This window comes from Ctenocephalides felis, unplaced genomic scaffold, assembly GCF_003426905.1.
Source record: "Ctenocephalides felis isolate EL2017-DRISC unplaced genomic scaffold, ASM342690v1 CF-g0.4_SCAFFOLD_03570, whole genome shotgun sequence".
Classification (NCBI taxonomy): domain Eukaryota; kingdom Metazoa; phylum Arthropoda; class Insecta; order Siphonaptera; family Pulicidae; genus Ctenocephalides; species Ctenocephalides felis.
In genome coordinates, this window is record NW_020539724.1 from 11,021,602 (window position 1) to 11,039,151 (window position 17,550).

General features: G+C 27.8%; 2 protein-coding genes across 2 annotated transcripts; one reads left to right on the forward strand and one right to left on the reverse strand.

Annotated features, from left to right (window-relative positions):
- The first annotated feature begins 1,920 nt into the window (after positions 1-1,920).
- LOC113383380 (aminopeptidase N-like) lies at positions 1,921-7,841 on the forward strand. The gene is made up of 14 exons (XM_026621652.1): positions 1,921-2,005; positions 3,610-3,848; positions 3,943-4,158; positions 4,219-4,374; positions 4,444-4,583; positions 4,641-4,830; positions 4,903-5,053; positions 5,110-5,321; positions 5,384-5,567; positions 5,630-5,831; positions 5,890-6,170; positions 6,239-6,438; positions 6,504-6,818; positions 7,577-7,841. Exons 1-14 carry the CDS (start codon positions 1,922-1,924, stop codon positions 7,839-7,841), a joined length of 2,835 nt encoding a protein of 944 aa, XP_026477437.1. The 5' UTR covers position 1,921.
- A 611-nt stretch (positions 7,842-8,452) lies between these two features.
- On the reverse strand, positions 8,453-13,232 carry LOC113383381 (aminopeptidase N-like). The gene is made up of 14 exons (XM_026621653.1): positions 12,778-13,232; positions 11,581-11,727; positions 11,221-11,517; positions 10,954-11,137; positions 10,696-10,846; positions 10,522-10,603; positions 10,279-10,459; positions 10,033-10,222; positions 9,706-9,974; positions 9,426-9,645; positions 9,237-9,366; positions 9,033-9,179; positions 8,852-8,921; positions 8,453-8,512 (listed from the first exon to the last, which is right to left on the reverse strand). Exons 1-14 carry the CDS (start codon positions 13,230-13,232, stop codon positions 8,453-8,455), a joined length of 2,583 nt encoding a protein of 860 aa, XP_026477438.1.
- Positions 13,233-17,550: the final 4,318 nt, after the last annotated feature.

Genomic DNA, 17,550 nt, shown 5'->3' on the forward strand with positions numbered 1-17,550 from the left:
CTTTTGCTTGAACAAAACTGAATTTTTCCGTGGTTGTGGTTGTTGTTATGGTTGTTGTCTCTTTTTCGGTAGTATAAGGTTCTGTTTGAATAGATGTTGATGGTGTTGTTGTGCCATCTAAGGATGTTGTTTCTGTCGCAACACTTATTGCAGTAAATGTTGTTATGTGAGGTTTTGTCATATTTGGCCAAGCATTTGCAAACAGATAAGCATTCAGTAAAATAATAGCTATACCTATAAAATTAATAGATAAAGCAAATTAGAAATAGATTGATATAAATAGTGAAAAATGTTAATGAGAATTAAAACATTTTGAACAATATATAAAACTAGTGGTGCATGACATCGTGTCTTAAGTCAAATTGCTAGAACTCCAGTACCGAAAACCGTGCAAAACTTTGAAAAAATTAGACTTTTGGGAAATTTTGAAATACTATTAAATAAATTATAACTTTAATATTTACTGTAAATCAAATAAAATTTTACTTGATATTTATTCCTGTATATTATTTATTTATAAATATTATTAAAATGTTATAAATAATTTTCATAAAAATCTATAACATAAGTTAAATTTTAAATTATTATTATTTACACTAATTTAATACTACTTCATGCACTATTGAATTTTAATTAAAATCAAATGAAATTTTACTTAATATGTATTAATGTATATCGTTTATTTATAAATATTATTAAAATATTATAAAAAAATTTCATAAATCTGTAACATAAGTTATATTTTAATTATTTTTACTAATTTAATATTTCCTCAATCGCTTTTAAATTTGAATTAAAATTAAAGTAAATTTATTACCACAGAGTATAAAATAAAAATAAGCACTTTCAAATTAATTTGATTGATTTAAAAATTATTTAGTTAATTATAAAAATTAGCACACACTAACCAAGTCTTGTAATACAAATTTTAATTTCAATTAAAACATATATGTCTACTTGTATACTATCAAAATTTACCCAAAATACCACATGGTAAATTTCCTTTTTTACACCAATTTATTAATTTATGTGTTTTTTATTAGTATTTATATATTTAAATCTATAAACACAGATCATATATAAATAATGGTTAACACTTTTCAAATTAATTTTTATAATTTATAAATAATAAAAAAAATATTATACACTAACCATATCCAATAATATGCATTTTTGGTAACACCCAAACCGATACGAATCCATGAATAACTTTGACACATTTATAATCACATTCTGGCAAAATTTTATCCTCTAATTCATTTTAATCAGAGATTAATTAATACGCATGCTTATAGATTTTTTTTTAACTAAATTAGAACCAAAATATAATAATAATTCATTATGAAGTCTGCACATTTATTTAATACGTCAATTCTGATTAAGGTAATACGAATATTTGACAGAAAATGTCTAACTGTCGTATATTAATTAATTTTTATCAAATATATAATAAATTTTTATTGTTCTGATATTTGCAGAAAGCTAGATAATTGTTTGACATGAGGACGCGCCTAGATAATAAATTTTCAATATAATATTAGTTATAAATAAAAAAAGATTTTTAACAGACATCCACTCAGTTGTTTCCAAGAAATTTAAACTTATATTTAAATAAGTCTTTCATACATATGTAGTCCCAATTTGACACTTTTTTATTGAATAAAAGTACGAAATTTCAAAATTAATATCTATATAATAACTAAAATTATACTTAATAATGTAATAATAATGAAGCATAATTTATAGAATATTACTAATACTATTAGAAATAATACAAATATTTTATCACATATGTCTATAAGAAATAAAATGATTGTTATATATATATATATATATATATATATATATATATATATATTTATATATATATAAATTATTTTTTAAATTGCTTTCTTAAATTTATTTTTTATTTTTCAGTAAAATGTCTTGGCATATAATGAAGCTTTTTTTAAAAGTTTCTATCTTCTGGATTTTGAGCAGTGGTGCAGATGCTGACATCAGGAGGGTATGTTTTACTAATATTAATTATTTGTAGTATAAATATTTTCAAAAAAAATCAAATTGCTAAATACTGCTGTCCAGTATCCTAAAATTGCATTCGAGTGTATGAATTGTTATAAAACAAAATTTAAACACAAAGGTAGCAATTTTTACCATCTTTCGTTAAGTAGTTAAATTAAATGCTAAAAGTAGTTAGTGAATACGCCAAATAAAACTAATTTATTATTAGTTCTTATCAAAAAGACGATAAGGAATTAGTCAAGGCATTGATTTGTTTTTTAGCCCACATGAATAGTTCAATCAATGTGTAATTAAGCCGATAACGTTCTAATTACTTTTCAGTGTCGATTCTACATGCGGGTTTTGATAATATGTATTTTATTTGTTAAATTAATATGCAAATATTGCAATAATAATCGACAATGCTTAAGCGAAACATATTTTTTTACTTTGTTTGAAATCATATCACTGTGATAAAATTGTTACAAATTGTGATAAAAATTTAAAACCTGCAATTAGTTTTCCTCAAATTATCCACAAAATTCACATTATGCTGATTGGATTATGAGATTGTGATATTAATATTGGATTTTATTAATGAAAAAAACAATTTATCTATATTCATAAACCATTTATTTTCCATAAAAACCTTTATAAATTATTTCTTAAAACTTCTATTTATTCATCCAGTTAATCCAGGAGGTCTCACGACATTTCCAATATTTTCTCCAATTACTCCCAAAGGACTTTTTGTTGTAGTCGTGAAAATATTTCCAAGTCCTCCCAATGGACCCCTAGTAGTACTTCCCTGTCCCAGAAGACCTCCTAGAGCACCCAAAGGACTTTTGGTCGTCGTAGTCGGTCTAAAAACTTGCTGAATATTATTTCCAACTTGTTGAACTCCTGATATAAATCCCTCTACAATTGGATTCCTTGTCGTTGTAGTTAGTGATCCAACCAAATTTTCTATAGGCGATTGGGTCGGATTAAATATATTAGATACTGCATTTCCGAAATTTTGAAACGCCAAAGCCATGTTATTAAAAGCCGTCAATATTTGTAAAGCAGTTGCAGTATTTTCTAGTGTACTCTGTCGATCAGGTGTAATCGATACAGGTACACTGATAATGGCACCTACAAAACTTGAGTAAATAATAAAATGTGTCACAGTCAACATGGTTACTGTTTGTGTTGAATATTTAGATTTGCTTGTCTATTTATATTGAATAAAAAGTCCTTGTTTAGTCCGGATTTGATAATCTTCAAGTACCTACCAGCATATTAGTTGACAAATTTTTATTGCAAACTGTAATAAAAATGCTATAAAGTTATTATTTTAGCACAAAAATTGCTCAAGTTTGCCCCAAAAAGAACAAATTGCATGTTTGCTATAGTAATTGAGTACAACATTCTAATGCAATGTAATATAAATATACATTACTCATTTAAATATCTTATGGAAAATATATGATTATAATTGTAATGAACAACTCTTTACTCGTTTTCAAATTTTATAAAAAAAATTATACCAACTTTTATTATAAATTTTGAAGATTATGAGAATTATATTTTATCTTTTTAATAATCAATTTTATTTCTTCTTTTTAGTTCCGAAGAAGTATAGATTTACCAGCAGCCCATGCCTTAATATCAGACGCCAAGTTACCCCGAGAAGTTTCACCAGATTCCTACCATTTAGCCTTAATTCCTGATATTGTGCGTGGTACTTTTTCTGGTACAGTTAAAGTAAATGTCACCTGGCAAAGTGAAGCAAATAAGGTTGTCCTTCACGCCCATCCTGATCTACAAATCGTACATGATTCTGTGAAAATCAGGAGCATAAATGCGTGAGTACAAGTCAAAAATTTCAAACAGAGCTTTGTTTTCTTTGGGATATTATTTTTTATGATTGCCTCAAATTTATCACTGATATTGTTCAAGGTCTAGGCCTTCGCCAACAAAGTCGCCTTCAAGTACGTTAACTGTTTTGAGCACAGAACGACATCCAAAACGACTAGTTTACATCATAAACCTCAGTGAAAAATTGCAACGTGGAGCTCATTGTGAATTGTACTTGGAATTTTCAGGTAATATTACAGAAAATGGTGATGGACTATTTAGGACAAGTTATGAAGACCCTCAAACTGGAGAAAAAAGGTAATATAAAATTTTAATTAAATATTCAATGTTTTTTATATTAAATTTTATCGAGTCCAGGTGGCTGGTGGCAACACAGTTTCGTCCTAACCTTGCCCGTCAAGTTTTTCCATGTTTTGATGAACCAGGATATAAAGTACCTTTTGAAATCAGTGTAGCCCGTGCCAGGAACATGACAGCTTTATCCAACATGCCTGTTAAAGAAACCACAGACAAGTAATAACCTTATTTTTATTTGGTGTTCTAAAAATGTACATTTTCTAAAATTCTGTTTCCCGATTTCAGGCCCGATGATCCGGATATGGTTTGGGATCACTTCTTGAAAAGTCCGCCGATTTCCACATTTAGTATTGGTTTTGCTGTTTCAGACTTATCCTACATCACAGCAAATATATCCGAAACAGAAATTGAAGATTCTGCAACAGGTACCTGTTTTATACCTTCAAATTTTATAATTACCTCACTTTGATGCTTTTCGTTAGAAATTCGAGTGTGGGGTCGAAGTGACTTTTTGGAACATGCTCAAGAAGCCGCAGAAAAAATAAGAACTGCCTTGAACGTATTACAAGACTATTGGCAGGTTGCTTATCCATTGCCTAAATTAGATTGTATAGCTGTTCCTGGTTTGCAAAGTGTTAGACCGGCGGATAACTGGGGGCTTATTTTATTCAAGTACAATAAATGATTTTAGCAATTTTTATTTTAAGATTTGTTTATGTTCACTTGTATTTTATTTCTATGCAGGGAAAGCACTTTGCTAGGTAGAGGTTATTATCAAATATCCCAAGAATTGGTTTACCAATGGTTAGGTGCTTTGGCTACGCCATACTGGTGGAGTGATGCTCACGTGAATAAAGCTTTGGCAGGATTTTTATCTGCATACACAGCTTTAAAGGTAACTAACAATGAATTCATTTTAAATTTATTTTTCTGACTGTATATTTTTTATAGATTGATAATGGTTCCGAGCTGGAAGGCAAATGGCCAATGACTATATTATATTCAATTTATTACGAATTCAGCAAAAGATACCCTCATTCGAGAATAACAGGAATGAAACAAGAAACAACATGCAGTAAAACCGAATTAGTTTTTAGGATGTTGAACTACACTTTGGGTGAACAAACTTTCAAAGCAGGAATGCAGAGATTTATGCTAGACAGGTATGCTAGAACCACAACTTAGTGTCATGTAAAATGTGTTGATAAAACCATTTTTTTATCAGGCAGTATACTACATTTTTTGGAGATGATGTATGGAAATCTCTTACCGATCAAGCTAGACATGACGATGTTCTTTGTGATAAAGTTTCAGTGAATGAAATAGCTGCTTCTTGGATCACTAAAGATAGAATTCCAGTAGTCACAGTTACTAGAGATTATGAAGCAAAAACAGCCAAAATCAAACAGGTAAAAACTACAAATTGAAATATTCTCATATGTGTCAACTAATTGTTATTGATTATTCTCAGGCAGTATATTTACGTGAAAGACCACATGATGTTCCAGAGCAAGATAAATTATTATGGTGGATACCATTAGTTGTAGTGACACAGGATAAATTGAATTTTACTAATTCCAAACCTGTGAAATGGATGAAAAAGGCAAGAGAAGTCACTTTGGAAAACATGCCTGAGTCAGATCAGTTCATCATTGTCAATCCTGAAGAAATAGGTCAGCACCACTTTTAATCATTTCCATGAATATTTTGTATCAATTATATTTTATTTAGGTCCATTCCCTGTTAACTACGATGAAAGGAATTGGAATCTTTTGGCAAGGTACTTACTGGATCCATTATCCAGGCATTCAGTGCCCGTGTACACACGTGCAAAACTGCTCCATGATGCTTGGAATTTGGCATATGCTGGTGATCTTTGTTTTACAGCCGCTTTTAACATGACTTTGTTCATGAGAGATGAACGAGAACATTTAGTTTGGGATCCAGTTTTTACCATGATCGATCATATTGGAAGGCACATCGATAGCTCAGAGGTCCACAAGAAATTTGAGGTAGAAAAAAATTGAATTTGAATCATAATATTTTTTTCTGAAGTAATTTTTTATTGTTGTTTTTGTAGATTTATGTCCGAATTCTTCTAACTCCTCTTTACGAAGAACTTGGTCCAGAACCACAAGAAAACGAAGAAGGTTGGAAAACAAATTTGAGGCGTTTGTCTAAAAATTTCTTATGCAGAGCTGGTTACAAACCTTGTATCGAGGAGGCTCAAGCTGCATATAAACAGTGGATGGACAGTGAAAATCCTGATGAAAGCAATCCGTAAGTAAAAAAACTTATTTAAAATTTATAATTTCTATCAAATATTTATTTTACTATTTTTGTAGAGTTCCCAATCAATACATATGTCCAGTTTTCAAATGGGGCACGATGGAGGAATGGGAATTTGGATTGAACAGGATTATAGATTTTCCGTCTACAAGGAAAGCAAGTGAAAGGACTTATTTGCTTAAAACATTGGCAGGATGCCCTATACAGTCTAATAAAATCGAGAGATTATTAAATATAACGATTTTGGAGCAAAATGGAAATTTCACTGATAATGATATATTCTTAATATTCAGTATGCTGACTGGTGGATCGCGGGGATACACAACTCTTTTTACGTTCTTGTCGAAGAATTGGGATGTCATCAAAATAAGGTAAATTTTCTTATATATATATATATATATATATATATATAAATATATATATCATCACGTATGAATTATTAAAATTATGCATCCACGTCACAACATCTTGATCATCACAACTCAAGGGTCTTCTTTAGGGTCGAACACGTAGTTCCATATAAAATGTTTCCCATTGTTGACTCAAAGATTTTAGAGAAAATACTTTCGGCATTCTCATAAATCACTTCCATTCGTCAAAATCATTTCGCATTTTTTATTCATCAAGCATGTGTGTTACAATTTGATCATCCATTTATTTGCAAGTTTCAAAATAATGGTAAGTCCAAAAATTAAATAATTCATAATTCCTCAGATTTGCCGACAAAACAAATCTGTGGGGCAAATTTAATGCCATTTTTCGTTTATCCAAGCATGTGTATTACAACTTCATCATCCATCTACTGGCAAGAATCAGAATGATGGTAATCCACAATTCCTTAGATTTGCTGACAAATCAAATCTGTGGGACAAATTTTATCCCATTTTTCGTTCATCCAAACATGTGTGTTACAACTTCATCATCCATCCAAGAATCATCCATCTATTTGCAAGAATCAGGATGATGGTAATCCACAATTCCATAGATTTGCCGACAAAACAAATCTGTGGGACAAATTTAATACCATTTTTTGTTCATCCAAGCATGTGTGTAACAACTTCATCATCCATCAAAGAATCATTCATCTATTTGCAAGAATCAGAATAATGGTAAGTCTACAATTTCTTAGATTTGCCGACAAAACAAATCTGTGGGACAATTTAATATCATCTGCAACAAGTGTGTTTACCACCCAAGAAGGTCTAGACCTCGTCAAGGGTCTTTATTCCCAAAGAAAAGGAGAATTTGGAAGTGCTGAACATATCATTGAAAAAAGTATTAGGAATATTAAGGAAGAAACCAAATGGAGTGATGATAATTTACCAGTTATCGAAAAATGGCTTGATAATTATTTGAATAATAATAATAATGCTGGAGCCAAATTTATGGGATAAATGACCTAAAATATTATTCATGATATAACTATTTCTACAAATTTATATTAATATTGTGTATGATTTTTCGGCGAAGGTTTTCAAGAATGTATGGAAAGAGCTTGCTAATTCTTTGTGTTAAGTATAATTTTAGATATTTATGTATGATGATATTATGACACTGATTAGGATTGTAAAAAAATCGAATAAATATTAAAACCTTTAACCTTGTATTATAATTTTTTTTCATCTAAATATCGCAACTTTTATTAAGGCGATATTTCACTTACATCTAATTTAATTGTTTTTCTGGTTTGATTTTTGTTAAGTTCAACAGTATAAATATTTATGATTTTCTTCATAATTATGTTCGGAAATCTATTAGTATAATTTATTAGTATTCATGTTCTTTCATTTTTGGTTAATATTGTTAATGATTTATTATTTTAAATAATATTGTTAGCTTTGCCATATTCCCATTGCAAAATATTATTTAGTAAAAAATATATTCTATTTTATCTATATACCAATAAACTTAACCCGTCACAAAGTTACCTTACAATTTATTATTTTCTTCGTACTAACGGCATTTAAATTATTTTATATAAAATTGTATAAATGCTTATGAGTATTCATCGTGTATAAGATTTTGCAAAAGTGAATCCAGTAATTTCGTATTTGTTTATTTTCTCCTGAAAATTCAATAAAATTATATATACTTGGTAACAAATTTTAATTCAATGTTAGTAGTATAATATCTCTATAATTGTAATTATTTATTATTAAAATAATATTAATAATATAATCGGCAAAACAAATGAAGTTAATACTAACACCATGTTTGAAACTGCTGAACCTTTGTAGCCTTCAGCTTCCAACCACGTTAATATTTTGATTTTATTTTTATTAATCCATTTTATATTTTTTTCGACATTTGCAATTGCAGATTCCAATGAAGTCACAGATTTTAGCTGAAATTTATTAAATTATTGAGTAGGTTTCTTATAGAAAAATTAGAAAAAATAATATACCTTGTTTAAGTCATCTTCGGATATTAAGTAGTCAGCTAAACCTTCTATGCAATCGTTAATATCGTTGTATCTAAAATATGAAAATAATTATAATAAATTCGAAAAAAAAATCAAAAATTATTTGATCCAGGATATAATTATATCTTCAATTATTTTTTATTTTTTTATATATTTTACTTACAATCTTTCCATTTCTTTCTTGTTAGAAACCAAAAACTCTAAAGAAGATTCTGTCGCATCTCTTCCAGACCAATACAATTTATGAAAAACTGTATCACGTTCTTTTTTCCACAAAATGGAATTCTCATCAATTGTCATCGATAAAAGCCTGAAAACATAAAAATTAGTAAAACTTTGACAAGAAATCTAATTTTGTTCATCTTACTCTTCAATTTTGTCTTTAGAACTTGTGCAAGCCAATCCGGTGATATAATTATTCCTCTCCTGATTGGAAGTTGTTTCATTCAATTTATTCATCACGAATTGCCACAAATCTTCATCATCATCACGTAAAGCTATAAAATAAAAATATGAATAATATACAAATCTCCATAAAAAGTGTTCATATCTTTACCTCCACATAAAATTCCACCAATAATATCAGGTTCAATATCTCTTTTTCCATCTTTCCATTCCTTGGCAATTTTTTGGCTTTCGCTGATCATTGGTAAATTAAGTTTGCGAACCCAGAATAAGAGATCGTTTCGCAAAAATACTTGCATAAAAGAATCTTTGTCTGATTGTTCTAATGTCAAGGAATTTAAAACTGGTGCTGTTAAGGTTTCGATAAATGCCTAAGACAAATTGAGCAATTCAAAAATTAATAATAATTTTTCAAACAAATTTATATTCACCTGAAAACTGCTTGAGTCTCCTAACAACGTATATAAATACTCCAATTCATGATAAGCTGCTGTCCAAGGTAGATAATGATGTTCTTGTTTTAAATAAGACACCAATTGTAACGCAATTTCATACTCTATAACACCAGAAAATGCCAAATTCAAAGCGTCATCCATAATTTGTGCCCTATTAAGTAAATGGATCTTTTGGTAGTCCAAACTATTTAGAGTGTTTGACAGAAGCAGCCAATTTTTAGCATCATAATTCACTCTGTAATAACCTGTCCAAATTGATATGTATGAGTATTTGTCATGAAACCTGATATTTGGATCAGTTACCTTTCAGTTGTTTATTTACAAAAATCCAATCTTCAGGTCCAATATTTGTATAAACTACTATAGATGTACCAGAGTCGGTCAACCATTCTATATCCATCTCATCATTCAAACTAGTTTTTTCATTGGCAATTGTTATTGGAACCCAGTACCTGGTTCCAAGGTCTTCGTGTCCATCAGATAAATAGCGTTGCTAAAAAAGTTTGCATCATAAATTTATAGATTTAGGTTGCTTATTTGTTTATGTACCTGAGAGAATTCAGTCATTCCAGTTGTATAATTTCTGCTAACTGTGATCAATGGGAAACCTGGTCTGGTGGTCCAACTGTTCAAAAATTTAGCTAGGTCTACACCTGCTGGTAAAACATTTCCAGCTCCGCCTAAGGATAAAGATGCATAGAATTTTGATGGATCTACGACGTCACCATTCCTACAAAAATTGATACAAATGTAATCATCACATTTCTGGTGGCTTGTATGTTAAAAAGTTACCATTCTTTTAAAAAGATATCTAAACCTTTGCGCATAACATCACGTGTTAGAACGTTCTCCAACATCCAAAGTACTGATCCAGCTAAAAAATTGAAATAAGGTTTTAAAATTCTTTCATTTTCTTAAAGTTATAATATTAATGTTTATTAATTTGCAAGATTTAAAAGTATTTACATTTTTGATATACAATATAGTCGAATAGGATTTTATCTTTGCTGGTGATAGGTGCAGACATGGCACGTGTTTTGTATTTGCTATCATGGAACATAGCATACTGCATCTTTTTAACGACAAATTGGTCCATCATTTTCCATTCGGGGTATATCTATCGAAAAAATTACAAATAATAACTATGTCTTAATATATAATTTGCATAGTTTATTCTTTTGTTGGGAAATAATTTTATCCAATTTTTGGATTTTTTTATTTTACTTCGTCTGTAATTTCTGCTTCCAAAATTGTAGCCATCCCTTCGCTCAGCCACAAATATTCCCACCAGGATGGTGTCACTTCATTTCCAAACCAATTATGAGAAATTTCATGGGCTATCAATACTGCCACGTTCAATTTATTTGATTTGGTCGAAGTTTTATTGTCGTAAATTATATATGGTGTTCTAGTAATAAAAGAATAATAAATTTATGGTAAAATGGTATAAGAGAATTGTGTGATAATATTTATCATGTGTATTGTGTTTACCTGAACGTACACATTCCCCAATTCTCCATAGCTCCCATCTTGAAGTCAGGAATATCCACCAAATCCATTTTTGGTAATTTGTATTTTCCAAAAGATTTTTCCAAAGCTTTTAAAGCCTTTTCACCAAATTCTAAAGCAAATTCAGCATTCTTCAAACTACCTTTATTTGTCCAAACACTCAAAGTATTATCTTGATTTTTTATGGCTTCGTAATCAGATACCAAAAACGCAAAAAGGTATGTTGACATTCGTACTGATCTTTCAAACTTTGTGATTACTCTGTCACCTTGGATTAATCTAGTAAATTAAGTAATCAACATTAAAGAAAATTTTGGAGGTTTTATAAGATTTATAACTTACTGTTTATCAATAGGCATATTAGATCTGGAAATTAATCCATTGGCATGTTCTAAGGTCAAAGTGAAAAATGCCTTAAGATGTGGTTCATCATAACAAGGAAACACTAATCGGGCAGATGTTGGTTGGAATTGGGTTACTGCTAACCATCTAAAAATATATAATATATAAAATTTTATTCTACAAACTAGCAAAAACATTTTTTGCGTTAATCCTTGATGGTCTCCTCTATGAATCATTCGAATCTATTTAGAAACTAACCAGAACTTGAACTTGAAATTTACCTTTACTTGAAATTATTACATAAATATTATTAAGTGTTAAGATATAATTTTGCAAATTGAATCAGACGCAAATATTGTTTTTATATAAAAAATCTAATAACGACTACGTACTATATAAAGTTTTTTATATAATCAACCTTGATCACTTTCATGTTCAAAACAAAGCAATGATTTGCTCTAACCAATTTTCTTGTACTATTTTTTTAAGTCAATTTTTTTATAATGTTTCAATGATTTCACAAGGGCAATAGCCATGGTTACGTCAATTGAGGAAAAAACAGAGCAATAGAATTGTTGTTTTTTTTATAACTCATAACAATGTTTCGTTGAAAACATTGTAAGTCATTAGAACTGACCTAACATAAATAAATATTGTTATGTAATAATAATTTGCTGTACTAAAAAAATTTAAAATCACAACAAGACGTCTCAAGATTTTAGTAGAATATAGAACAAGTTTTAATGATTGGTATATTAGGGTGGTCCTTAATATGGACATTTTTGAACTTCCTTGCTCCAAGGGCTCAAATGGTTCCAAATTGATAAAAAAGCAATTCTCTGAAAGTTTCAGCTCTTAATATTGTCTATTAGATAGAGCGCAATTCAATCAAAGTTTTGTATGGCAATAGCATGAAAAAAAATTCAAAAATTTTGCAGAGCGTCGATAATTTTCAATAAAAAATTACACGAATTTTCACTTTTAATTTATTTGTCGCTAAGTTATACCTAAAAAATTTTTTATGAATGTTTGATTGAATTGCCCACTATCTAAAAGTTAATATTAAAAGCTAAAACTTTCAGAGAATTGTTTTTTATCAATTTGGAACCATTTGAGCCCTTGGAAGCAAGGAAATTTGAAAATGTCTATATTAAGAACCACCCTATTGGTATATATTTTAAAAAAATTAATCCTTACCTTTTTTCTGTTGAATTCGGCAAGAAATACGAGCTCCTATATAATCCAGTAAGATCATCCCTAATTTTACCTTCATAATCAATTTCCAATATATACTGCACTTGATCCCTCAATTTCTTCTTCAGTTTAATAATTAAAAAATCAGCTTCTTCCACAAACTCCTTACTTTCAATATCAGTTTCATTTCCATCCAATTTAATAGAAGTAATATTCAACTCTGACGAATGCAACTGGATTTTATCAGTTTCTTTTTTACATATTAAATGTATTTTAACTTTTCCTTCGAAACGAAAATCTGGTTCCAAATATACAGAAGTGAAAACTTCATAATGGGATGGTTCTGTATCTCCTGGTAATCTGTGGTTCAAAATTCCTTGGGAGTTGACGTAGGATAAAATCCAGAGAAAAGCTAATAATTCTTGGATTTTTTTGGAGAGACTCTTTTCACTTGCCATGGTTCGACTTAAATGATAATAGATATTTGATAAAAATTATTGTATAATTCTGGGAAAAAATTGATACGATTTATCGGACAGAGATAATGATGATTTGAATTCTAAATGGTAATATGCAAAGACAAATATTAATTTAATATACATTTCTTTTATAAGTAAAAATTTGATTGTAGCAATTTCATATATTTACTATTAGCAATATCATATGTCATATTGAAATAATGAATCACTGCTATTATATTTATCTATTGTTTCAATAAAGCTTCTTGTTTTCATTGACTACTAACCTGTTATCAATAATTTTTCCGATATCTATTTGATTAAAATTATTTCACATACCTCAAATAATTATTTGTCTTTCGCCAATATTAGCACAATATATCTAAATCTAATATAAATATTTAAAATAATATTTCTTACCATAAAATTCATAATATTAGACACAAGTTTATCCAATGATGGTCTTCACTTTACTAATCTCATTCATGGTAAAATATTTATGATACATTAAAAAAGATTGATTAGTCATGATGCTATTATCATGAAATTGAATATCATTTATGATGAAAAATTGTTTGCAAATATTAGAAGAATTACGATAACAAATTGGTTTTCCGTAAATTGGTTATTATTATTTTAAATAAACAAACAAGTTTTTTTAATGGTATAAATTTACTTACGTTACGTTTTTGGAAAAAATATTTGAGAAATGTTTTTCAAAAGAATAAAAAACTACAAATTTTATTTTTAATATAACAGTTTCAACTGTAAAAGATTTAGTTTAAAATTAATTTACTTTTAAATCCAACTTTATTTTCAACCTAAAATTCTAAATAAATTTTTGTAGACAATTTCTTCAAATCCTTGATTGAGACATAAATTCTCTTAATTAATTTTTTGTAGTCTTTTCTTCATATCCTTGATCAAACATAAATTATATTTTAAATCTTTTAAATTATTTTTTTTTTTAAACTTGATATCAAGCAGTAGTGATATCAGATTTTCACTTTAGATTATAAATCTGCAGATCATGTAATATGGTAGCAAGTGAAACAATGTTGTATTCAGTAAATTAATATAAATATAAATATTGCATCATACATTTAATAGATAATATTTTAATAATTTATAGATAATATGGATATTATCAGGGCCGGTCCTGCCTTGCATGCGATGCATGCAAAAAATGCGGGCGCACGTCTTAGGGGGCGCCAAATCGAGTTTCGGAAATTAAATTTATAATATATTAGTTACATTTTTCATCATTTATATAAAATTTAGAATTCTTAATAAATTATAATAAACAATTTAACTTAACTAGGGATACGGAGACATAAAAAGCATATTTATTTTGCAATGTGATATCAGTAGAAACAATTAACCGTCTAATAGCTGTGCAAATTAGTAAATAGCAGCTCTGTTTGCTTAATCTACTTATTCATTTTTTCTTTGTTTGAATTTACCGTGGAATCGAAAAAGAAATGATCTAGTGTTCAATTCCATAAGCGCAAACCTGTGAAAGATTAAATTAATTATTGGGCATTATTGACGAAAAATTGCGAGCTGATTTAGTTGAAACAGAACTTGTTAAAAAATATAAACAAATTATAATCGGGAAAATGAACAATGGGTAGTCAGTGGTTAGAAAATGGCATGTTTATTCCGAAGAATTGAATTGTAGCTTTTGTTTTTGTTGCAAATTTTTCGCATCTGATGAACTTTGAATGTTGAAGAAATGCGTGATTAAGGTTATGGAAATGGAACAAATATGAAAAATGAAAGCAAAATTTACTTTGGAACGAAAACCTTAAGTTTCTTTTTATAATAAAAGTGGTGTTCATACTCTAAATTTTCTTAATTATTAACTATGCAGAAAATATACATATCAAACATAATTAATTTTTTTTTCAATATAGTTCAAGAAATATGTAATTTCTTTACATTTTTTTACTGAATTTTGGACAATGCTTCTAAAATACGTTAAAATTTTAACTTTAAAACAACAATTTGATTCTCTGAATATGGCGGGAATGCAAGAATGCCGAACTGTATTCATATGATAACTGTTCAGCTCTTACGATATCAATAAGGAGAAGTTTACGACGCAATTTTGGATATTGTAAATAATGAAAAATTAAATTAAATTAAGATTTAAAAAATCCAACACGAATTACGAGTATATTGAAAATGAAAAGCTAGTTTTTTAGCCCTCTTGGCATGATTTGCTCAACAGAATAAATCTCACAATAAATAAGTAAAATGTTTCAAAACCCAAATATTAATATTGCACATACGTTAAAAATAATTGAAAATTTAAAAATATTTAATTTTAATCAACCCGCGAATCGCCTCGATTTTCTAAATAAATTTAAAATCTTTATACGCTTCTATTTTATATACAATTTTTTGTGTACTAAATTCAGAATAATTAAAAATTATTTTTAAAAAAATATGTAAACATTTATATAATTTTAATGATGAACTGTTAAAACAGTTAAAATTATGGGGGGGGGGGCGCTAGAAAAAATGTTGCATGCGGGCGCTAAGGACCCCAGGACCGGCCCTGGATATTATCATTGATATAGAATATATTAGATTTTTATTTTTATCAAATTTTAAAATTGCGCCCATATTATTTGCATCAATTTAAACATACTTGTTCATAATTGCAAATGTTTCAGGAACAAATTTGCGAAATAATTAATATTAATTGTATAAATAATTGTATAAAATTTAAAAAATAAACTTTTAATTTAATAGCATCATTAAAAACCATGAAGAGCTATAATATTTTATGTAAATTTGTTCAAAAACATAAAAATATTAAATATTAATAAAAATAATAATAATTATAATAATTCTATAAATTAATTAGTCCTTAAAAAATTTGACAATATAATATTATCTTATGTGTAATATGTTTATATACTAAATAATAATTTATTTTGAAATGATTCTCCATCGATAAAAATTAATTATTTAATATTTTTTAGATTTTGCTATGGTATATTTTACGTAATTTTTATATAAAATTAATGCATAATTTTTATTATCAACAGACTTATCAAAATTATATTACCCTGCCCATTATTCAAATAATGTTTGATATTCCCAAATAATTCCTTATGCAATTATTTCTAAAATGCTATAACGATTTTTGACATTCTTTAAATACTCAAGTGCATTTTATAAACGTAAATACATTTGCAATAAATTAAAATATGTTCCCGTGTATTTAAATAATGTTATTAGTCATAATTATAAACATTCCTTAACAAATTAATCAAACTGATTTAAAATTAAGATGTACCTTACCAGTTGTGACCAAGGTGAATACAAATTCGATAAAAATTGGCGATTAATCGATTGATTAATTGTTTATCGAGCGTAAATTAGGTTTTCAATGATGAATTTGTTAGGAAGATGTTTTTTTCATTGATTCTCAAGAATTTATTTAGAGGTCTTACGTGCTTTAACTATAATTGACACTTTTAAAAACATAAATTTTCGATGCACTATGAATAGTAATGTAATGTTAGTTAAATTTATCATTGGTTGTTCATACTAGAAGTAGTATTTTTTAAACGATACGTAAAATTTAATAACGATTTTTATTCAAAAATATATATTTATTTATATTTAATCATTTGAATTTTATATTTAACAAAGAAAAATATATATTTAGCAAAATATTGAAAACCAAACAATGAATTCAATAGTGTTATTTTTTTGCATAAAGTTCTTTGAATTCTATTAGTGATTCCTTTTCTTCTCAAGAAGCCAAAGCAATTGATAAAATATTTCTTACAAATAACTAAAAAATACTATTATAACATTTATAACATATACGAAATACAAGTGTATATTAAATTTATATATAATACTCAGCATATTTTGATGTAGATCATCACTTTTGCAATTTTTAAAATATTATATTATAATGGCGTTGAAATTTTTGTAAGGTAGCAACGAATTTTTGTTAAACTATTTGCACAAGTACAAACTTATATTGGCAATTTAAAATTCCAATTTTTTAATTCTCGAATTTACATCATTTTGATTATATATGCTATTTTGAATGTTAAATATACAGATTTTAAAATATTAAATCAACTTAGGATAAAACTTTATTATTATATTATTAAATATTTAATAATAGCTCTTTAATAATAGCTACTTTTAGAATTATTGAACTGTCGAAACTAAAATACATTTTTTCAATATTGTGCTTTGTTGCAATTTTTGTGCCTATCAGAGTAAAAAAGCTTCCTAAAAAGAAATTCGTTTTCGTCACTGCTGGGTCCAACACTACAAAGAT

Excerpts from the sequence above, each read along its gene's own strand:
- LOC113383380 (XM_026621652.1), top strand. The coding sequence starts at position 1,922 with ATGTCTTGGCATATAATGAAGCTTTTTTTAAAAGTTTCTATCTTCTGG. Across the intron at positions 4,584-4,640 it reads AATTGAAGATTCTGCAACAG|AAATTCGAGTGTGGGGTCGA; the intron begins GTACCTGTTTTA and ends GCTTTTCGTTAG. Across the intron at positions 6,819-7,576 it reads TGGGATGTCATCAAAATAAG|ATTTGCCGACAAAACAAATC; the intron begins GTAAATTTTCTT and ends ACAATTTCTTAG.
- LOC113383381 (XM_026621653.1), bottom strand. The coding sequence starts at position 13,232 with ATGGCAAGTGAAAAGAGTCTCTCCAAAAAAATCCAAGAATTATTAGCT. Across the intron at positions 10,604-10,695 it reads CTATATTGTATATCAAAAAT|CTGGATCAGTACTTTGGATG; the intron begins GTAAATACTTTT and ends TCAATTTTTTAG. Across the intron at positions 9,646-9,705 it reads GAGACTCAAGCAGTTTTCAG|GCATTTATCGAAACCTTAAC; the intron begins GTGAATATAAAT and ends AATTTGTCTTAG.